The sequence below is a fragment of the Buteo buteo genome, chromosome 6, assembly GCF_964188355.1.
Source record: "Buteo buteo chromosome 6, bButBut1.hap1.1, whole genome shotgun sequence".
NCBI lineage: Eukaryota > Metazoa > Chordata > Aves > Accipitriformes > Accipitridae > Buteo > Buteo buteo.
The window spans coordinates 29,404,089-29,428,159 of record NC_134176.1 but is presented as its reverse complement, the minus strand read 5'-3'; the positions used below and the strand labels follow the sequence as shown (position 1 = coordinate 29,428,159).

General features: G+C 45.2%; 1 protein-coding gene across 1 annotated transcript in view; it reads right to left on the bottom strand.

Annotated features, from left to right (window-relative positions):
* EGLN3 (egl-9 family hypoxia inducible factor 3) overlaps window positions 1-4,748 on the bottom strand; it is a 29,784-nt gene extending 25,036 nt beyond the window's left edge. Inside the window, exon 1 of the mRNA XM_075030306.1 lies at window positions 4,392-4,748. Within this exon, the coding sequence (XP_074886407.1) occupies window positions 4,392-4,748 (357 nt within the window). The remainder of the gene's footprint in view (window positions 1-4,391) is intronic.
* Between the last annotated feature and the right edge of the window lie 19,323 nt (window positions 4,749-24,071).

Genomic DNA, 24,071 nt, shown 5'->3' with positions numbered 1-24,071 from the left:
GAGGCGGCAGAAAACATCCCCTTAAAAAAGTGAAAGGCCCACACAGAGATTTTGAAGTAAGTTTTCAAGAGGGTTCACATCCCACAGGGACTTCTAAATTAACTAATCTCGTATTGAAAACACATTTTTTTTAACTTCAGGCCATATACTTGACACTGAACGGGAGCAGTTGGGTTCCGAGCTAAAAACATCAGTCATGGGCTTCCTTCAGCACAGGTCAGCTCTTAGGATTATGACTTCTTGCCTTATTTTCTAGCCAGTGGGGCTCACTGCTGTCCAGCAGGCGCAAGATGAGCTCAGGGTCCCCAAAGGCAGCCCTGACACGGATTTCAACCCATGATGGCACCCAAGAGGGTACTAGTGACTCATAGCAGGACACGCCACTGTCAGGACCGGTGTGCAGAGTCCACACAGAGTGCACACATGCCGATTCAAAGTACCTTCCACCCCTTGCCTGTGAGGACCAACGCAGCTGGCTGGCAGCACGTCAAGCGCTGACTCGGCTGAGGTGGCCCAGGGCAGCGGGCGCTGATGGCATCACTCTGGGACCCTGCCTGACCACGGGGAGAGCTGCCCTTCCCCAGCAGAGACAAAATGTGAAAGGGGGAATAGCCACAGCCTCCCAACAGCAGATGAGCTACCCTGCAATCCTGCCACGAACACGGCTTTTACGTTTCCGCGGACCAGCCAGCAGACCCGGTTCCTGCCAGCCCTCCTCCCCTGCCCCCCTGCAGGAGGGACTTCCAGGGCTCAGGGCTCCCCAGGCTCTGCAGCATCTGAGGCTGCCAAAGGGATGGATATCCTAAACTCCACAGCACCTGGCGCATCTGCAGCTTCCAAATTTAAAAAAAAAAAAAAAAAATTCTCATGTCTTGAAGTCTTGAAGGAGAAATTTCTCAAATGGCTTCTCTTCTGGAAGATTTTTCTGCCTTTCTTTTTAATGTTTTTGCTTTTAATTGTTTATTTATAATACAGGGATTTTTCTACAGGGCACCCCCTCAAGCCCCCGCAAATGCCAATTAACCCCAGGAAGGGACTTCGGGACCTGAGGAGTCAGAAGCTGCAGCCCACCACCTTTTCACCCACCATCCCCAGAGCACCACCTGACCCGAGGGCACTCCAGGTGACTGGCCTCACAGACCAAGCTGCAGCTTTGCTTCCTGGCCCCAACCATCCACCAGCTTTTCTCCAACAAGCATCAAAGCTCCACCAGAGTGGAGACAGGTCCTCAAAATCAGAGTGACCTCTGCCCTCAGGCCAGAGTGTCCTTCTGTACAAGGATGCGAATATTCTCACTCTGAGGAGAAGACTGAACCTGGGTCAACGATGCCCCAGTGATATCGTTAGCCATTTATCTGCTAGAAAAGGGGAACCATTGTATTATTTTACTAGAAAATGGCAACTCTAGTTGAGGAGAATGCAGAACCCAACAAGCGGTGCACTGGGTCTGTCAACAGAAGAGTCCTTTGGAAGAATGTTACCTGGTTATTTTGATCATTTAACCATGTCAGCCAGTATTTTAAAATATGACTTACTCCAAAGATAGATTTGGATCACTGGTCTGCAAAGATGAAAGGTTACATTTCATTATCAGCCCTCAAATGTCAACCAACGGCTCTTAAAAGTATCCAGCACCCTTGTAAAGTTTTACTTCTGTCCATTCTCTTTGATGCAATCTTAACTTTCTTGTAAAGCTGTTGAAATTCATTTGGAAACAGCAAAATCCTGACTGACTCATTTCTCTCATGTAGGTACGAGGAAAGCCTCCTTTATTGGACAAAAGTTGTTCTTGTCTTCCTATGTTTGTGTAGCTACAAACACAACATGAAGCACATCACACTAAGCAGACAGTGAGCTGATGGAAGTTCATTTACTAAGCAAACCTCTCCCACTTTTCCAACTCTTAGGCTGAAGATTGAAGTCATACTATTGGTTTAAAAGCATAAACCTCTAAATTATGATGAGGCTGATACCACACAGATTCATTTCCATGACAAGAGGAGTTACCATGTAGCCAAAGGCTTACACTTTAAACAAATTGCTCTGGACCCTTAGCTCCATCTAATACCTATATCCCAAAACAATAAATTATAATAGCACATGTCCAGCTAAGAAGTTCTGGTCCAGTTGCTCAGAAACACCCCACGTCCCTCCAAATGTTAAGCCATGCAAGTTTCTGGGCATCCATCTAGAGGTTATAATAAAAATACACTGAATTTAAATTTGGGATTTTTGTGTATGCATTCACAAGACTTCAGAAGATAAGCAAAATGGGCACGTTTAATGGTGGAAGGGAAAGGTCTATAGGTGACGTGGGAACCTGCATGCACTGTAGTAGTCAGTTAGTTAGTCACAGGAATAATCTTCCTGCTGAAGGCGTCCCACATCTCACTTACAGATGGCAGCTGCTATTTCAGGGCCACACATATCCATGGTACTTATTATTATAATAAGGGGATTGGTTACTATTAATTTCTGATGGAAATTCCTCCACATTTGGTTTTACAAACAATACTGAGTCCCTTTCAGTCTTGGACTGTCGTGTAGCACTTCCATGTGCTGTTTCCAGTCTGACATCTTCCATGGTAAAGCGCAAGGGCCAAAAGTCTGTCTTTATAGCAAGTAGCTTGGTATCTACTTATAAAACAAGTTCCGTCCTGTCTGTTATGACTATTTGTACAAAAATGACTGCAAGAACACCACAACTCAGTTTTAAAATAATCTCTACAACCCAAGGTCACTCCCCGAAAGACCCTTCTCCCTAGCGAGTGCCAACAGCCTTCACACAGCCAGTTGACTCTTTCTCCAAATACCTTGTAAAAATGCTGGACAACCTCCTTTCACTCCAGCCCAACTTTAAAGTAAGTCCCTGTTCCACCCCTCCCCTGCCAGGTAGCCAATGCAGTGCAGCAATGCACTTTCAGCAGTAATCAGGCAAACAGAAGGCACCCAGAGAAAGAACTAGGATGACCTCAAAGGCACGCCAAAACAGAATGGTTATTTATACCTCCTAACACCAGGCTCCCACCAGGAATAAGTGAAATCCAGTCTCCTCACATTTTAAGCCAAATCTACCCAAGCTTTAACTGAATTGATCAGTAGTCCAGTGGAGGTAAGCACAGGAGCAACGTTTCAACCTTTTATTATTCCTACCACTGTGTGGAAAGGTGCAGGGGGGTGCCTGCATAGGTTTTAAGGTATTCTCAAGCAACTGGTAAACATCGCCATACAGTTTTCTTCGTTTTCTGGGAAGGAGAAAAAAAAAAAAATCTCAGTACCACTCACACATCCCCTTAGTTCAGTGCCAAGTTAGGACCAAAAAAAATGCCTAACTTTTCACTTTTGTAATTTTCTAAGAGTTTCACCGTTTCTATTTCTGGCATATCTCTAAAAGTGGATGTTTTGAAAATGTTCTACGTATTGTAGAATTCAAGTATATTTCAGAAGTAAAGAAATGGGGACGTTTCCAGCATTCGGGACAATGAAGCAAACTTAGTTTCAAGCCAGTCCTCTTTGCCACAGCAAAGCAGACAAGGAAAGAAAAGCCAAGTTATCCCAAACTGAAGTAATGACATTGCAAGGGCAAATAAACTTCATTGGGAAAGAAAACTACAGGTGTCCTCCCCGTTTCTGAGAAAGAAAGCCTAGAAAAAACAACTCTCCTCTTAAAAGAAAAAAGGTTGCCGTGCTCGAACCGAGCATCCCGTATTTTGTGCCACATACCCAATGCAGTAACGACAACCTCTTCAGCCGCAGGACGCTGGCACGAGTCGGACCATCGAAACTACTTTGGGTAACACTACCACACGGGCGCAAACAACCGAATAATCGGGTCCGAGCCCTGTACGCGCACAAGGCGGGGGGTAGGGAGCTTCTCCCTCCACCTGAAACAATCCTCCGAAGGAAAGTCACGGCCAAGGCTCGACTGTGTCGGCGGGGTACGCCCCGCGTTGGCCGTCCGCGCTCTCCCCCGCCCCACCGCCGGGAAGCGGCGTGCCGCCTGCAGCCCCCGGGACGGCTGCCAAGAGACCCCCGGTGGCACACGGGGCTACAGCCAAGGGCCCGGCCGGGCTCCGGCAAGACCCAGCGCGGGGCAGCGCCGCCGGCACCGGCGGGGCGAGGGACCCGCAGCGGGCAGCCCCGCTGCCGCCGCCGCCGCGTTTCCAGCACGACCCCCGCGGCCGGCCGCCGCCGGCACGGGCTGGAGCGCGGCTGCCCGCCGCGGGCGTCCCCTGGGCAGCGCTCGGCGCCTCCGCCACCCGCAGCGGGGCGGCCCGAGCCGCGGACGCCCGCGGACGCGACACGGAGGGGGCGCGGGGAGCCGGGGGAAACTTTCCGCCAGGTGCCACCGGCAGCTGCGAGGCGGGCCGGGCCGGCCGGGAGCTCCTTACCTTGGATCGCTCCTTCACGTAGTACTTGCCGAGCCGGCTCCCGCAGTACATCACCAGCCGGTCTATCAGCGTGAGGAGGAAGTTGATGGCCTCGCAGCCCTCCTCCGTGCCCCCGATCCACTTGATCTGGTCGCCGCGGAGGTGCCGCTTAGCGACGCCGCGGCTGGGGCCGGCCAGCTGCCCGTCGGCCAGCTCCCCGTCGCGGTGCATCCGCTTCACCCGCTCTAGCACGCAGTCCCCCACCACCTCCCCCAGGAAGTTGTCCAGGTAGCAGAAGCCGATGTCGTGCAAGCAGGGCACGACGTACTCCAGGGCGATTCTCTCCAGGTCGAGCCTCATGATGTGCCCCAGCGGCATGGCGCGGCGGGGACGGGCGCGCCGCTGACCTGCCGGCGCCCGCGTCGGGAGGCGATGCCCGCCGGGCCGCCGCCGGCTCCAGGCCGACCCGGGCAGGGGGCTCCGCCGCGGCGCGGGGCCAGGCGAAACTTTCGCCGCGGCGGGCTGGGCTGGGCTGCGCTCCGCGGCCCGGCGCTGCTGGGAGGGGGGGGGGGGGGGGGGGGGCGGCGGTGCGGCCGGAGCCCCGCGCTGCCGCTGCCGCCCGAGCGGCGTTGCGGGACCCACCCCCGCGCCCCGAGGCCGCGCGGGAACGGCGCCCGGCAGCCCCCGCCCGATTTATGGACCGAGGCGGCAGATGGCCCCGCGCTGATTAATACGCCGGCTACGTGCGGGATGTGTGCTCGCCCCACCGCCCGCTCGCGCGGCGCCGCCGCACGTGGGTGGAGCCCGCCCGGCACGGCGCGGCGCGGCTCGCCCCGCCCGCTCCCCGCCCGCCGCGGCCCAGGCAGCCAATGGGCTGTCGCAGGGCGTGGCCAGCCCTCGGGGAACGGGCGGCGGAGGCTTCCACACGTGCGCGCGGCGGGCGTGGCCGGCGGTCCCGCCAGCCCCGCCTCCCCGGGGAGTGGGCGTGGCCAGCGCCATTGAGGAATTCTCCCCTCGCATGTCGGCGGCGCTGCCGCCCCCCGCCCCGGGCCGTCCCGCAGCCGGGCCGGGGGCATCGGCCCCCCGCCTCGCCCAGCTCCGCCGGGCCGGGGGCACCGGGGCTCTTGGACTAGTCCAAGTGAGGTTTGCAAGTGCCCCCGCGGAGTTCTCCTGCCGCCTCTTACATCCGTCTCCCGCCGCGGCAGTTTCAGCACCAGGCGGAAGTATTTAATGAGGCGGCAGGTACAGCTTTTCTGGGCGAGGAATGCGCTATTTTTTAAAAGGTTTCTATACTAACATACTATTTCCCTGAATTATTACCCCACAGGGCCCGCCAGGTCGCTTGGCGCTGCTGGCAGGTAACACCTCCCGAACTTGCGGCGGCTTCGCGCCGCGCCGAGACAGCTTGAGTCAAACCGTGACAGACTCACTTCGTTCCTCGCCCCCAAACGAAAACGCGCCTTTCCCCGGCGCCACCGTTTTTCGGTAACACTGTCCCTGCACCGGCCGGCCACGAAATACGATCCCGCTGTCGCTCTTCAGTCTGTCCCCGAGTGAACAGCATGCGTTCCATTAAAAACGCCTCGTGGAAAGCAAAAAGTAACTAACTACTCAGCTCCGCTCACAACACAACGCGGCATGCCCACGATTTGCTAAACGAGCAAACAAAGCCTCCGCAGAAACCAAAACTAAAGCAAAGGCACATTACGGACAAACCGGGCTGGAAGCCCTGCGGGACGCGGGGTCACTGAAGTTACCGGCCATCGCGCCCTCCCCGCTCCGATTCTGCCACCCCGCTGCCGCCGGGGATCCCCGCAGGACGCGGGGTGCGTGTGTCCGGGCGGGGAACGGACGACGCGCCCCGCGGGAGGCCGCTCCCCCACCGGCGGACCCCCCCCCACCCTCCTCCCCCCGCAGCCGGGCCGTGCGGGGGGTCCTCGCTGCGGCAGGGCACGGCACGGGAGTTACACGCGTTTCAGCTGGGACCCGGCACGCTGCACCCCCAAAAAAGGCAAAGTCCACGCGGGTTATTTTCTTCCCCTGCAAGTCGCAAATCCTGCCTGGATTGCAGCAGCCCGTGTTGCCGACGCTGCTTGAGCTGCAGACTCCAGGCCCCGACACACACGGGAGCGGGTCACGTATCCCACGTTTGTTCTCCTTGAATCCAGCAGTACCTACCCCCCAGTGCACAGCACTAAGCACAGGTCTCCTCCGCTGGAGTTATTCCCTGACAGCTCCGTCGAGAGCCAAGCCATACTTTTACATCAGATAAATTCACGTGCGGTGAGATACAGATTGTCAAAGGACTTCATTTGATTTAGGTACACACTTCACATTAAAGTGTGGTTATAATTAATAAGATGCAATTCTGAATCTTATTAATCCCTTAATGCTTATCTGAAAAATCAGTCAGGCATGGTAAGCTAAGAGCAGCTATAATAATCAGCAAGGGATACAAGATTAATTCAACTGCAAAATGTCAATGTTATGAAATTTGGATACATTAGGAAACATTATTGCTGCATTGTTGTACTGTTCACACATTTTTGTCATGTAAAAGCCAAGATGTGCCAAAATCCTTTGATTTTTCTTGGACTTTCCCCCCCTCTTTCTTGTTTACATGTACATGCATACACACGGTCCTGTGCCAGAATCGAGTATTTGTAGACCCTGAACATCTAGCCTTTTTACCAAGTGTAATGCTGCCATGTTGACAAGTCAAGGGCTGACAGGGATATCTTCTGGCTGTAGCTGAAGTTGGTCATTACAGCTCCATTCTTCTCCTTTCGAGAGTTTGGCATTATGAGTTAGGCAGATCTGCATCAGAAAAAGCCACCTTAGAGAGTTAGAGATGTGTCTTAGAAAGCTAAGTCCCCAGCCCCACTTGCAGAGTGATGTTCACAGAGTTGTAAATACTTCTATTCCACAAGCATCAAAAAGTCATGTCTTCCTCAGGAGGGCATCCACTGCCCTTTGTTGGCAAATCAGGTTTTTTGACGGACGGTGTGCTTGTTACCTTGAAGCATGATGTGGTTTTCACACCCTAGCATTTGCATTAGCAGTCAGATGCATTACTTTTCCACGTGAAGGTAAAACACCAAGAGAAACAAGCCCCAAGAACAGTGATTTAATTTATTTTTATTTACTGGTGCTATTTTACTCCACGTTTGTCCCTGACTTTTGTGGGAAGCGTGGTGATGATGAAGGTGTGCAATAGAGATTGTGATTGCTTAGGTTAGAAACTCTTTCCCCATGCATACATATTGCACCCAGCAATAGTCTCCGTATCATTATACTGGAACGAGTTTGTAACCTAAGCAGTCACAATCTCTATCACACGCTTTCATCATCACCAAGGAAGGGCAAATTCCTGCTGAGCCCACAGGCGCTCTGCCAGAGCTTTCTCATTCCCCTTAGGGGTACCAGAGCTGAGTGGAGAGATGCTGGGCTGCAATTGCAGTAACTCCCGAGCTAAGCCATGAACTTGCCAATAAAGAGGCAAAGCAGTCCTCAATGTATGCTCTCCTGCACAAGGACCACCCAGAGGAATAGTGAACCGCAGCAGGACCAGACATTGAACCTTCCCCAGCACTTCTTTTGACCAATCCACAGCTCCCCAAACAAATCGATCACGTAGCACGTACAATAGAGGACTGTTGCAGAGGTCACAAATAAAGGCATGAAGGTGCGAAATAAGGCAATTTGCAATGTCACCCGCACCTTTGGACATGCACAAAGTTTGTTTACTGTGCTGTGTATCACAGGCATGAAAGGCGTCACCACACTTTAATTAAAAATCCTACATCATTCAATTATGTATGAGCTATCCCTCTGCCATGTAAAGCTCTGTTTTTCCTTACGCTGTAGAAACTTTTATTTTCCCTTCTAAAATTAATTCTATATTTTCTTATTTCCTATTACAGAATCTCATATTCAAGACTTTTGACTCCTGCATATCTGTTGCTTACACCTGCTTACACTCTATATTAATAGAGTTCAGTAGACTAAAAGAGGAGATTATCATGCTGGCAGAATGATTTTAAGATTTGTTTTAGAAGACGAGAATAATTGGTAAGTGTCAGTAAAGCCTGGATAGCTTGTTACACACCAATGCAATTTTTTGACAGCAGAGTTTACAGATGAACCACTTCACACTTTTTTAGGGCAGAGAGTTTTAAACATTTTGAGCCTTGTTTTCGGATTCTTCCTTTCACAGAGGCAGTCCACTTCGGTGCCAAGAGCTGAATTGCAAAGGCCCCAGCAAGAGAAAGGGAAGAGGGGAAGAGTATTCTTTACATCAGTGAGAAACTGAAAAATAGTATTTTTAATACCTTGCAGTGTGATTTGTAGAGCTGATGTCTCACGATCTAGTAAGACAATAATTGAAGCCCTGCCTACAGAAGGAAGTTTTCTGACGATATTGGTATGGTTATACAGCCCCTTTCGCCGAGGGGCAGGCAGTATTTGTACAGGGATGACACCCAGCACTAGCACACCTTGCCAGGACTGCTTGAGAGGTGGGTAACCCCACCTGCTCTTCCTACCCCTCTGCCGCAGGTTTCGACCTCTCCTCCACAGGGCTGACACAAGGGAACATCTGGTTTTGCCTCAGCCACTTCAAAAGTGCAACGTCCAGAGCCTTAAGGCCACCTTCACTGGGGGCTTAGTTTTCCACAGAAGCGGCTGAGGCGTCGGTCGGTGCCTGTGCCGTTTCTCTGCCTGCTGTGCAGGTAGCAGCTCCTGGCAGAGCAGCCATGTTTTGGTGTGGTGTCTCCTCTGACTACAACGGCGAGACTTGCCGGAGCTCCTTTGTCAGCACCCTTAATATTATGTCATACTGAAAGCAGGTGTGAAGGCAAAGGTACGTGTCACGGCTTGAGCCGATCTAGCAACTCGTTCAGCGCCTTTTCCCCCACACCCCTCTTTGCACTTGCTTTGGCACCCTTTGGACTCCTCCACGGCCGATCCCATTTGCTAAGGTGGCAGAAAAGCAATCCTGAGCAAAACAATAAAGAAAGAGTCATTGTCTGCCAGGTCGGGGAGTTGAATTATCTCAGGTCAGGTCCTGTAAGATGGGAACGATCGGCACTGACCCCTTTGGGCAGGGGTGAACTCTTTGACAGCTCAGCCCTCGCTGGTATCTTTCCTTCACTGCCACAGTCACGTGGCCTGCACTAGGGTTCAGAGTTAGTTAACGTGCCATAAAACTTCAGGATAGGCTTTGACTCAGCTTAACATCTGCTAAAGATTGCCTTGTTTGTACTAGGCTGTGAACAGGCGTAAGTGATGCACCAGTAAGTATCTTCCAAATCCTAGTCTTGGGAAAAACCAAAACTATAAAAGTCATTAGCACTAAAGGAGCTTAGCTAGCATCACTGACAATTGAGTGTTTTCTCAAAGTTTCTCTAAAGCTTTCTAGGTGTAAAAATGGCCCTTTGGGAAGTAAGATTCCCAGCTTCCTGATGGGATTAAGTGCCTGTATCTTGTTCCAGCAGTCCCTGAGATATGCCAAACCTTAAACTTGCAGCTTTTACTGGTCTGTCCTGCATCTCTTCTGGAGGACTGTTTGTGGCATGCTGTCAGCTGTTTGAAGAGCCATGGGTTGTTCAAAACTGCCCTGCTGGGCGTTAGCAAGGGAGCAGAATGCAAGTGGAGCAGTCAAAGTCGCATAGTAAATGCAATTAATGCACGGTCTGACAATACAGCACTTGGCACTTAATGTTACGGCTATCAACTATCATACTATCAAGAACTTGGAAGGAAGTATGGCTATGAGGAAAAAAAGGCAACTATTGAGACTTTCATTATGCAAACAGAGAAGTTCCATGTTGTAAGAAAGAACTGCAAACAAGGGAAAGCAGTAAACTTTGCTAGTATAATTTTGTAAAACAAAGATTCAATGACTTTTAAAGGAATCTGACTGTACAGACATCCGTATATATATTTCCATGTTTTAGAGAGGTCTTACCTTTTTGATTTGGAGTGATAAGTTAAGAACTACATCTAGGGCTAGTAGTTACATTTGAAATTAAATAGAAAATTACTATAGATAACATTATGATTACCTTAAAACTGATTTCCTCCCCAGAAACCATATCCTTTGCTGCCAGGTGTATCTCAGTGCTACTGCGATTAAACAGTAAATCCTGATGACAGAGAAATAAGTCTGCCCCAAATGGTGCATTGTAATAAAATAGAGAATCTGTCCAGGAAAGCAATAATCCACCGATCAGAAGACTGGAGCCATAGCTGAGTTAGCTTCATTGTCAAGGATTTCAAGTCAAAGAGCCCTCAGAAACATAATTTTTGACAGACCGGAAATCAAAGTTCTCAACATTAAAGAGATTTCATTACTGAAAGGAACAGGCTTTGAAATCTTTCCTATGTCTTGTCTTTCTCAAAGACATTAACTGGTCATTTAACATCAATATAGGTGAAGAAGAAGAAAGCCAGAAATGTTTAAAGTGTTTAAAATATCTTCACTGCTGGTTTGCAGTTGTTGAGTTTTCACATTTCTAGTTCTTCCACAGCTTCCAGGGAAAACAAAAAATAAGTATATGATGTAAACAAAAATCTCTTTCTCAAAAAAAAAAAAAGTTAAAAAAAAAAGAAAGAGAATCTTTGGGGATGGACAATTTTAGGGATGAGACTTTCCACTTTTCCATTTCTATTAGTCAATCAACGAGCAGTAGTTTATTATCTGGATTTTATTACTAAAGCCTCTGCTGTGCAATTGTCAGTACAGGCAAACTTCATTTCTGGGAAATCTCTAGCTGGCAATGAAAACTACAGTTGGCTTTCAGCAGTTACTCTTCTGACGAAATGCCAGTAAGATAGTAGAGTTGTCTGGGTTGGTTTGTTGTTGGGTTTTTTCTTTGTTGTTTTGGGGTTTTTTTACTTTGCTGAAACAGAGAACAGTGAAAGACCTTGTAAGGGAAGAAAGTCAGAATTCTGGTTCTTCTTACATCTTTCTGATCGATATGGCTACAAAAACATTGTCTTCAGTACGGGTGAGTGGTGATACTGCTTTCTCTTATTTCATCTCCTTGCCATTTTATTTAGGAAGTCCCTATCTTCTACTGGAAAATTTTTGAGCAGCTCAGTGAGTATACAGTTTAACTCTCATGCCTTATCTCTCAAGAATTATGGTCCTCTACTTTGTCTTTAGAATGCAGTATGATCCAAGTTAAACAAAAAAAAAAACAAACAGAAAACAAGATTTTCTTAAAACTGCCTAGGTGAGAGGTCAAAATATCTTCCTCTAGATTACTTAAGATAATTAAAGCAGTGTATTTCTGCCCTTTCTTTTCTATCCTACAAGTATTGGTGCATTTATATACCTGCAAAAGTGCTTTATACTAGTATATAAACATTTTTTGCATCAGAAAGGGAATAAATCCTGTAAAATATAAGGCACATTCATATTGCTGTGATTATATCCATACCAGTAGTTGTACCAATAAAATTATTCTGTCAAAAAAAAAATTAACAAATACTGATTATACATGTCATGTATAGCCAGGCCATGAATAATGTGGTACCTCTGCCTACCTAAATGCTTATCTGTATCATAAAGTATTTTTTGGTTTTGGTAATGAAAATATGGCATGTATTTTGCTGGGGTTTTTTTATTATTTTATTAAGAATGGAGTTGACATTTTTTGCATAAAGATCACAATAAAATATTTTGGATTTGGGTTTCCGTGATACAAAATGAACACAAATGTAAGCTTTTTCTATGTTCTGAGTCTGATGATTAGGAACAGTTGTTCACGGACTTGGACATCTTATTGTATATATAATTACTAGAGCTGTACTCCTAATCATAGCATGCAGAATTCATCACTTACCATATCTAGTTAAAGTAATTTTTCCTCCTAATGCAGAACCATGAAAGTACTGTTCTCTAAATTCTCTTCTGAATGGCTTGCTAATAAAACTTATACCAAAGATTTGTTTTTCTCTGTTAAATTAATGTGTCTAACAAAATTCTTCTATTTTGTAGGATGTTTGCCAGATGTTATTCTGAGCAAATACTGCCTAAGTATTACTTTGGCTGCATAAAATGTAAAATACATGTTCATATCAAGTCATAAAATTAATAATTTACACACATAAATAGTTGTAGTGCCAGCCTTAAAACAAAACTGGACTCAGTTTGTCCTGTACAGTTCCAAACACCCTCATGGCAGGACATATGCTTTGTTCGATTTAAAATATTACTTGCTTTTTTTTGTAATTAAAGTTTAATTAAAATCTTGACACTCATGCACTTCTGAGGATCTTGTTGGTGGCTACCGCTTGTCCACACATTTGATTTTCTGATAAGCAATTTTTTCTTCTTTTAATTTTTTTCTGCCTCAAGAGCTGATAGCAAGCTATCCAGCCACATAATAGCAACAAATATCAATGTCATTAGGTAATTATTGTAAGTTAAAAGTTAACACCAGAATTCACAGTAGCTATCAATCACACTTGCACATCTTTCAGTTCATGTTGGGCAAATGCTTCACTATTCCTCTTAAACCTCAAAGTCCTTGTCCTGGTGTTTGAATAGAGTGGACACAGCCTTACCATCCCTCACACAGGGCTCCCAATCTCTTTGCTGGCCAAATGACATCACTTTTCACAGACCACATGCAGCTCAGCAAAAAAACACTATTGTAATTAAAACCTACCTTTTCAAACATACTTTACTGTTTCCAACTAGCCAGTAGTATCTTTCCCCAGCGAACCTTTCAGAAGGCAATACAGAAAAGAAAATCCAAAACTCCATGTAGTGTGTAGAAAAAGCAGACTCTTTGTGGAAAAAAAGATACTGTTGATATCTTTTCTCATAAGTGTTGAAATTATTTTTTTTATTGTGGGTTACAATGTCCTGTGGGAAAACTGAAGAAGAATCTGTGTGTTGCAGGTACAATATGGTGACTTAACTGATAGATAAGGGGGTTTAATGGAGAAAGACCTTGTGGAATGACTGTCTTGCCTGATTAGTTATAAAAGCAAAAGGAGTGAAAAACATTATAACTAAAGGAGGTCACCATTTATTTAAAATGCTGATTTTTTTTGTATTATTTAATTCATATACATTTAAAGCATTAATTTGGTAGACAAACCAATGTTCCTATAACTCATCTTGTGGCCAAAGCAAGGTTCCAGGTACGCCTAATTCATTGTCACAATGGATTAATTGACCTTAATTCATGTTTTTCATCACCTATCCATAGAGGCCGATGTTAAATTCTTTCTTTCAGTGTCTGTTTGACTACGAAATGTTAGCATGTCAGGATGCTGATATGTCCAAATAAAACCCCTAGACTTGGTGAACATAATCTGCTTTTGAAGAGGGACATTTTTGTCCCACAACATAATTTTTTTTCCATAAGGGACCTTTCGAGCTGCCTTTCTTGCACAGAAATTGCAGTAATTAGGCTCAGTTCAAAATGTCATTCTTACTAAATAAACAGATCAATCTCACTTTGCAGTTCCTCCATTGCCTTTCTGGGGATTTACGAGTCAGAGGGTAAGTAGCTATGTACTGCCAAAAAGCCAGTGGAGGTTCAACGGCAACCTCAAGGGAGGTCAAGCCTGGAGATCACAGAGCAACACCACTTCTGGGAATGTGGGTGCCCAAACCAGATGGGAGCAGCTAATATCTTCAGTGAAGACTTACCTTGACTTAAGATAATTTGAGCAGATACCAGGTAATTGCCATATACAGAGATTGGAGCAGCTAGGCACATGTTCAAGGCTTTATGACTATGGTAAGTGAGCCTCTACATGATTAATTCTTTAGCAATTTTCAGAGAAAAATATTTATTTTTTTTTCTGGGTGTATGGAAGGAATAGAAAAACCCTCTGAGAACACCCATGACTAAGCTTGTCTCCCCATTGCGTGGTGGTGAATGGAAACTTCATCCGGGCTCTTATCTGCACTGCTGTGCTCTAAATGATCTGACGTTGTGACATGAATAAGAAAAAAAAACAGCCTTAAAATTGTTCCTTTTCTCTCTTCCCTGAGGAAGAAAAACTTGTTTATGTTTTGCAAACAAAGATTTTAGCAAATGACCGCACCCTCACTTAACTAGGAATTATTACATGATTATGCCTTCTGGCTTGAGGATGGGGAATCACCTGAAGAGATCTGTGCTACATTGAAAGGTTGATTACACTGGGGTTTTTAGGCTTGCTTTAGGTACGAGTCTATCCTGGGGGCCCAGGAGTCTATCCTTAAGGCCATGTCATATCCCAGGAGCTACTATGCCTTTTAAATGTAAGAACAAAGTGCCTGATGAAAAGCCCATTGAAATCTTGCATGTGACCTCAGTAAAGTCTCAGGAAAAACATGTATATTTCTTCTGGCAGTTATTGCTTTTCTAGAGGCCAGAATCTCAATAGATTATAATACATTGAACATAGAGTGGATTGATTCATGTTGATTTTTTTCTTGACGTTTCTATTAAAAAAATCCTATGCCTTTTCCATGAAATATAGAAAAGATAAATCGACATTTTGAAAATCATCTTGTAAGTAAAGTGCTGTTTCAGCAACAGGCTGTCTGAGGGTATGTGTATTATTAAATATGTGACCAGGAGTACTTACAGCATCAATGATGAGGATAGGCTGATTTTACAGAGAAAAGTGGACCATCCCATTAATCTGTCTCGTATCAACAACACACATTTTAGTGCAGATGAAAGTAAACTTATGCACTAAGAAGCAAAGAACATAGATAAGATCGGGGTCTCGGTGTGCATGTATATTCAGTTGTATAATATCTAAACTACATATTATTTTGTGCTTTGGGATCCACAGTGATTTTCTAAAGGCCTTAAACATCAGGGAAAATAAGTTTGCTCTGCAGGGTCACGGCTGAGAAAGTGGTGCAGTCACAACAGATATGTTGACCTAAGCACAGGAATTACGCCCTGAGAATTTACTTTGCTCTAGTTGAGACATGTGCCCTATGCCCATATCTACCTGGCACTGACACATCCAGCTGATAATTTGGTATCCTCCTTTCTAGTAGTGCAAATCCTTCCAAGTGGGCCACATCAAAGCAGTGGAAATGGTGACTTTCACTGATACAGCTATCTGAATGCAGGTCTCACATTCAACAGTCAAGTAAGTGTCTGGTAAAGTTTTTCAATGCTGCTGTTCATAATTCAAAGTCCCAAGGATATTAAAAGGCTTTTTATATTGTGAGCTGCTAGACTCCCACTTTTTTCCCTGTCAATGAACACGAACTATGTGGTCAGTAAGGTGCAGAGAGGAAGCTATGGATTGTCTTGGATGGAGATGCAAAGAAGTAGTACAATGAATTGTCTGAAAGCCCAGCATTGGTTCAGGTCCAGCCCTAACACAGAGATGGAGCCCAAAATCTCACTCAGATGCCTAAACTTTTATTACTCCACAAGAAACAAAACTCAACTAAAAATTTGATACTCACACTAATCTCTGTCAAATTCCTGAACAATAACCTTGAATTCAAAGTAATGCTTACTGTACTTAAATTTTGAGTGAGCATCTCTGGCCCCTACCTTCCCAGCTGATGAAAACAGCTATGAGTGAAAATGTGGGGATCCTGTCCTTCCCCCAGCTCATTCACATGCTTCCAAATCATCTTCCATTTCCTCTCTGGCAAGCTTTTTTTCTGATTCTCCACTACCTAAAAAACCAAACCAAACCAAAACAAACCAACAACCAACCAACCAAAAAAAAAACCAACCAAAAAAAACCAAAAACCCAAACCAACCAAAACAGTTTCCTGAAAATGGATCATAAGATTCCTCAAACTCACTAAAATCCTCTTTTAACGCTGTTCAGTAATTTCCAGCGAGTGGCCTCCTCCATCCTTACATAACCCCAAAAGGCACCTTTATTATTGCCAAAAGCACAGGATGAATGCAAGAGGAGAAGACAGTGCTTGGGGATGGCAGCATTTTCACGTCAGTCATATAGTACAAGGTAATTTGTTGATCTTTCTAAAGCATGGGATTCAATCCATTAATGAAACATATTTAAACCATATGAAGTGTATTATGCAGTATTTGTGTGACAAAACTAATTTACTGTAATGACGTTATATAGAAAAGTAGAGGAGTAAATTATATGATAGGTACACAGAAAACACACTTATTATGTTACATGAATGAATGTGTGGTATGAAATGTGATATACACATATAGCAACTAAGGGAAAAGACACCTAAGATAGCTTACAGAAATTAAATTACATTATTTCCCAGCTAATTGATGTGGTTTTGAACTAGAAGAGCATTTTTTTTTCTGCTATGAACTCAGTCACAGATCCGTAAACTTGCCTTGTGTATGTATCAGAAACCCACCTTTTTTGTTCAGACACAGACTTGAGCAGTGGATTGTACCATGCAGATTTTGGGTTATGCTCTGCCTATGTTGCCATGTGTTAGAAGAAGACTTATAAAGGCAGTTTTTATTTAGGGCATGGGAAGCAGCAGCAACATCTACACTGTAATGTTAGGGTGCTCTAAGGAGCTTGCCATGGCCACCGAGGGTCTTGTCTGATCTCCCAGTGCAGACACACGGTGATGAGCCACCACTGGAGAGGCAGAGGAGGGGAGGAAGCCAGAAAGGTCACTTGGCAGAAGCCTGTAAAAACTCACTGGAGGTTGCCACACTGAGTCCTGTGGCTTATAGCCATAGAAACCTGTTAGCATTCATGTATTTAAAAGCAGTATTTTACAGGATACTTAACACTTTGCCAGCACAGCACAGAGGAAGAAACTATATGTGGCAAGAAAGGAAAACACTCCTCTTATTATTCCACCAGCCCTTCTCAAAACGCTGTAAAAGATACTGGCTGCATATTTTCCCAGCTTGTCTCCTGCCACTTAGGGATTCCTCTTGAAAGATATTCCCTCAAGGATTCTGCCTGGAATAGTTTAACATCCTTCATTAAATACTTCCTCTGCTTACTACCCCTTTACTTCAGTATTCCCAGGAGAAGTTTTACAAGATGCTGAACTTGCACAGTAGGGAAAAAAATACTCAGCACCCAAGGCCTTAAATGGAGTGTTTGCTTCAAGACTCTAATTAAGGTTTAAATATATGTTTTTAAGTGGGGAAATAAAAGGACTAGGAACAATTATCTGTTCTTTGTTTTTTCAGTTCACCTGTGACCTCAGGGAGTAAATTTCTGCAATATCTTTCTACGCTGCTGCAAAATTTCTGGTGAATGTTTGAACCATAGGAAAAAAAAAAGTGGTGAGTGTGTATTTTGCAAGCTTATGTCCAGAGGCCAACAATACACCAACAGAAGCAGGAAATCCTACGGTGTTGGCATTGACTGTGGCAAGTTAGGATGGTATACCCAGGAAAACATACCTCTAGAAGTGTCTTATTATTATGGACTTTCCTGAAGCATCTACTGCTGCCACAAGGAGGATGGTAAGTAACTGGACTTCTGCTCAAATCTAGTATGGCCATCCTTCTGGAAATGCCAAAGAAGTACTGAAAGACATGCAGCTGGGTGCAATCCAGACAATGAAACACAAGACAGAACTATTGGAAACAATAGTAGGGAATACGGTAGCAACCACAGGAAATATAACCCCAGAACTACAGAGGCACGCAAGCCATTGCCAGCGGCCCATATGTACATCACACTCCATCAAGTCGCCTCTTCCTCCTATGGAGCTCTCAATTGACTTCATCATCCCACAACAATACCTTGTTAATAAAGTTCAAGTGTTTTGTGAATCAATGTCCTTTTATTGTAAGTGATAGCCATAACAATAGACAGGAGATGAAAAATAGAGACAGTAGAGATAAGCACCAGGGTGCAGCCTTACAATCACCTGCACAAGGAAATACTGTATCATGACCACATACTCTCAAAATAAGTTGGTACCGCATTCCCCACCCCTACCCAAAATGGCAGTACGCCCACATGCTAAAAGTGAACTTCACAAATTTTGTGTACCAAAAGCCAAATAGGAGAGGTAGTCTAGTGCATTTTTCTTGTTGAGCTTAAGCCATGTTATGAGACGCCTCGACTTGCCTGTCAGCTTCCACAGACCTACTCCACACCCTCTGTGACTACCTGTCACTTGTTGCCTCCTTTAGCAGGAAAAAAGCACTGCATTTCATCAGCCTGGAAAAGACAAGACAGTCTGGTACAGCTAATATCTTGATGAGCATCATGAAGATCAACTAGGTGATTGGGGAAGGGAGAAGTCCTTACTAACAGCTTTGCCAGATGTTTCCCGAATTGCCTAATGTTCTTCTCCAGCCCAAGCTGATGGCACTTAGGCGTTCCCAGTGACCTGCTACGACATGGGAGTTACTAACTCCCAGTTATCTCCCTGGCAGGTGGATGCGGATGACAAAAATAGCACCCACGATCAATTAAGAACTTGGAATGAGTGCATATGGGGACTATAGTCTCCCTGTACATTTTCTCGCTGAAAATCCACAGCTCCAAGGGCATGACGTGCCCTGAGGTTTTAGTTTCATTGCTGGCCAATATAACAACCAGCTTCACCAAATTGTACGTCTGCCCTGCAAACACAGCATTCACAAGCTTAATTCCTCTCATGCATGTTCTCCACCCTTGGGCACAGGGATTTCCAGCGTCCTTCCCATTGCAGCAGGGTACATCCTGACCTAACAATGGGAAAAGGCATAATTACTCAGTCCTCACCCAGGCAGGTGACGATAGGCTCAGGAATGAGACGGCCAAATAAATTAATAGATTAAACAAAGCAAAAGTCAGTGTTTGAACCTCAGCTCCCACAATTATGATGAGAGCTGGTATGCTGCCAGGGCCCCGAGAGCATCCCTGCTCCCGGAGACCTGGCTGGGAGTTCAGGGTCCCTTTGGTGCCTGCGGGAAGAGGCTGCCAGGCAGCACTGCTGGGGGCCTCGGCAAGGGCTGACGCCCCTTCTCGTGGGAGCTGCTTTGAGCCAAGCCTCTACCATTTGCCTCCCACCCGAGCTTGACCATCCCAGGGCTGTCTAAGCCCGGTTCCCCTCACTAGGCCTGATCCTGGCCCCCGTCCGCAGGCTGACATCTCAGCCTGGCCATATCCCTGTCCCAGTGCTCCCCAGCCTGCCCTGGTCCCGGCTGGGGGCAGTGGGCTGGTCCTGTCCGGGAGGCCCTGCCCGGCCTGCTCTGGGGGAACCCCGGCCGCTCGCAGCACCCTGATGCACGGCATGGTCACACTGCTGACGTTTCTAATGAGGCACGGCTGCAGGGAGTAAGATGGAGGACGTCGGTTATCCGTGTGCGGCGTGCTTCCTCACTGACACGCAGAGAGCTGGGACACGACGAGGGGGCTCAGAGTCAGCCGGCCCACCAACAACATTTTGGGGGTGAGCAAAATCTTGTGCCTCAGCAGTTGTATTTTAGCTAACTTCTGGGTAGATTTGGAAAGACAGAAGCATTGGGTTGCGGCTCGTGCTAGTACAGGTATATTTGATGCCACCACACGCAACAGCAGACAGACCATGACTGGAATAGTACAGCCCAGTGTCCACATTTCAAAGGAATAAAATTGAAAGGTTCCTAAAGAGAATGATAGGAATGGCAGAAAACCTGCTTTACAGGGAGCCTGAGGAGACTGTATTACTTCACAGGCAAAGAAGTCTTTAATTTGGTATACAAACTTAAACAACAATACAATGTCTAGAAGCCAAAGCTTCAATTTCAGATTACCAATAAGGGGCATAGCAAAAGGAATAACTTACCAAATGCAGAAACACATTTTCCACCATTTGAAGTACATAAATGAGCATTAGAGAGTTTCCAATGTCCTCTGTCTTGACCCAAGCTAGGGACTAAACTACGAAGTGCCACTGTGAAAGTTCAATGGTTTCTGCTACACCTGTGGGCAGAGAAGATACTTCCAATGGGCTGCTCCAGACGTCAATCTACAGCTATTAAATCACTTTTTTCTCCAGGAGTTTGACAATAAAATGTTATTTTATTTTTATATAAGAGTAAATATCTTTTACCAAATTGGGGTAAAGATGTCAGAAAGTACAATGCCCTTGGTCCTACTTTAAGGAAAAAAACAGAAGAGAAAGGCAATGTGAGGTGATCCTTCCCCTCTACTCAGTGCTGATGAGGCCACACCTGGAGTACTGCCTCCAGTTTTGGGGTCCCCAGTACAAGAGAGGCATGGACATACTGAAGACAGTCCAACGAAGGGCCGTGAAGATGTTGAAGGGACAGGAGCATCTCTGCTATGAGGAAAGGCTGAGAGAGCTGGGGCTGTTTATCCTGAAGGAGATAAGGCTCAGGCGGGATCTCATCAATGTGCACAAATACCTGAAGGGAGGGTGCAGAGAGGACAGAGCCAGGCTCTCTTCAGTGGTGCCCAGTGACAGGACCAGAGGCAGTGGGCACAAACTGAAACACAGGAGGGTTCATCTGAACATCAGGAAACGCTTTTTTACTGTGAGGGTGACTGAGCACTGGCACAGGTTGTCCATAGACATTGTGGAGTCTCCATCCTTGGAGATATTCAAGAGCCGTCCGGACACAGTCCTGGGCAACCAGCTCTAGGTGGCCCTGCTTGAGCAGGGGGTTGGACTAGATGACCTCCAGAGGTCCCGTCCAACCTCAACCATTCTGTGGTTCTGTGATTCTGAGAACAGACAAGACTGAGTGGGTCATGGAGCAGTGAAACAAACTTGTGGTAGCCACCAGGACTTCTTGTATATATTTTTGAAAATTATATTGTATGACTATTTTTTACTTGTATCACAGATTTTTTTTTCCCTCAGGTCTGCGGAGCTAGACTTTGCTCTGAGTTTTATCAGTAGACTCTGAAGCCAGATCACTCCAAAGAACCTGTGATCTGGTGTCCTTCTGCTAATCAAAGGTCCACCTTTTGATACAGCTGCATTTGGCCCTGGGGACAGAATGAAATGGAGCCTATGTGAACTGTCCAGCCAGTCTCTGCCAAACCTCTTTCCAGGGGAAAAGTACTAACACCTTGAAATGGGTGAAAACATTTAGCGTAAAACATCAGACCCTGTTGTAACACTAAAAGGGTTAAGCCTTCTATTCTGTTAAATTAACAAACGTGCTGTTACTATTTCCTCCTTGTTTGCCAGTGTGGTTTCCTCTGCAGTAACATCTGTGATGCCACAGTATTTTTCAAGACCTAATTAGTGATGTTAGAAGAGAATGTTAGTTCACCAGGCAGTTTGGGGAATAATGTAATTTTTGTATATATATGTTTGTTAAGCATCTTGAATCTTCCTCACATCCCCATGAATCTTGTGTGGTAGCATCCCTGGAATGCAAAAATCATCTAGGGAATTCCTCATCGCTAAGTTTAGCACTAAAGAGCTAATGGCTTCAGTATGTTGTATTGTATAGATGTGAGGTTAAATTCAGAGATCAGACTCAGTTTCTTTTCTGGAAAACCAGTCTAAATACAGTTAGGGTGTGTAAGTTCCACTTTTAACTACCCTGCATTGGACCCTGGTGGCAGGACCCTGGAAAGTGCAGAAAAATCTGTTTAGCAGAGCAGTAGCTTTCTTAAAAGAAAAAGGCATTAACTCAGTTTTTCATTTCTAATTCTCCAATCACTAAAACATTATCTGTCACCAGAAGAAGGAGCAGTGTTAAAAAGTACCACTTGCTTTAAGGAAAAGTACACTCACTGAATTCTTCAGAAAAACAGAGCTTACATGTAAGTTTAATTCCCACATCTTCAAAGGAGCCAGTTTATGTAAACTGGCTTATATAAATTAAAAGGTGCAAAGGATCTAGATCATTGTAGTTCCCTAAAATCAAATATGTCCCACTTCAGTTTAGTTTTATAAATTGTTATATCTAGAATTTACTTTCCATGTTAATGGCTCTCTGCCTTTCTTCAAAACTTTTTAATCTTCTGTCCTATTTTCAATGGATAAGAAATTGCCTTTTGGTCATATTCCCACATCACTGAAGTGACTGATGAGTTTGGCCAGAATTCTGGCCTTTAGAATACAAGAGCTGAAATCTGCTGCTAATGGCTACAGCTATGCCTAGAAAGACTATGAAGTAAAGCCAGAGTTGTGCAATCTGCTAGACTTAAAAAATTAAGTACTGTCACTGGAAATAGCTAGCTACCACTGGGAAACAGAACGTAAAAATAATTATTTTAGCTGTATTTATGCAACCAGGGAAAAAGACAGTTAAATCAATAATAAAGAAAAAAGATTACTCAAATACAGTCTTCTGTGACCTGTGCCAGATTCCAGTAATGAAAACAGTTCATCAACAAATATTGTAAAATCAGCAAAAGACACAAACCCATATCACCGTCTGCTTTCTTTTATCCAGCCTCGGTAAACTCACCAAAATAGTCTAATATGATGATGTGAAGATAGTCTGGGAGTTATAGAAAGCGGTTCCCATAATAAACCAGCACCAATTACTCCACACATTTGCCAGACCAGCTGATATTTTAGATGTCTTCTCTTGGGTAATCTGAGAAGGTTCACTAAACCTATAGTACAGAATACCATTTTCTGATCTCTCTTGCAAGGCCTTGTGATGCCTTATATGTACTTAGCATAACCTTTGAATATGCTAATAAACACTGATGTGAGGGGGTAGCACTTTCAAAAATAGCATTGTGTCCTCTGAACTCCAGACAGATGGCTAACCATAACATCCTCCTCCCTCCTGCTGGCTGCTACCTGGCAATAGTCTCCTCTGTACAAAAAAACAGACAACAGTGTCGGCCAAACCACTTAAATATTGGAGCCACTGAGGCTAATGCAGATCTTGCCTTCTTGCTTTACCCCAGCTCCTTAGAGGAGGAGGGAGGGAGTTACTGCATCCTCTGGTTTGAGATAACTGTAGTGCAGTGCTCCAGCACACACAGCACCTGGCCTTCCCACTGCTGCTCACAACTGGCAGCAATCTGTTCACAGGCCTTTCAAAGGTACATGTCCTCAATGTTTTGCAATATGAAGATTTAGGCAGACTTTGTGATTCCCATAGGTTATCTGTGATTTTGCTTTTGTGAGTCACCCAACATTGTTTTGGGCAATGGAAGGCGTGCTCCTTATGCATCTGCTCCGTCACTATCCTCAGCTCCTGCCATAGCCCCTGCAGCCAAGGGCAGCCCCTGCAGGTCCCAGGGCTGGGATCCAGATTGACTCGCCATCCATCTGGACTGGGAAGTAAATGGACAAGGGATTTTTCTCCCATATCCGAAGTCCTGTACTGAGCGTGCAGCTAGGGCTAAGGATTGGGCTAACAGATACCATTAATAGCTGCAGATTTTGAAAGAGTTGAAGCAAAACATCAATTGATTAAAAAATTCTTACATAACATTTCTCCATGCTAAACAAAAGGGACTGTACGGTAGAGAGAATTTTCAAGACAATTCGATAGTAGATCATAGGCTTTCCACAAGCTATGTTTTTGAAGCTGGTGGTATGTTTGTAAAAGTTGTATAGCATGGATTTAATAATATACAAAGAATGAAAAATCAGTATATATGAGAAAGACAAGTTTTCCTACCTATGCTATTTAATTTATGCTGAGAATGGTTACAGTTAAGTAAGGAAGATGAGAAGAAAATAATGTACGTCTTCCAATGTAATACACCTGCCTTATCATTCCTTTCTCTAAGTAGATTTAGATAGACATAGTGCAGAACATGAACCCTTATTGACAGATAAGCAGTAGTATAATATGGCAGTGAAACAGG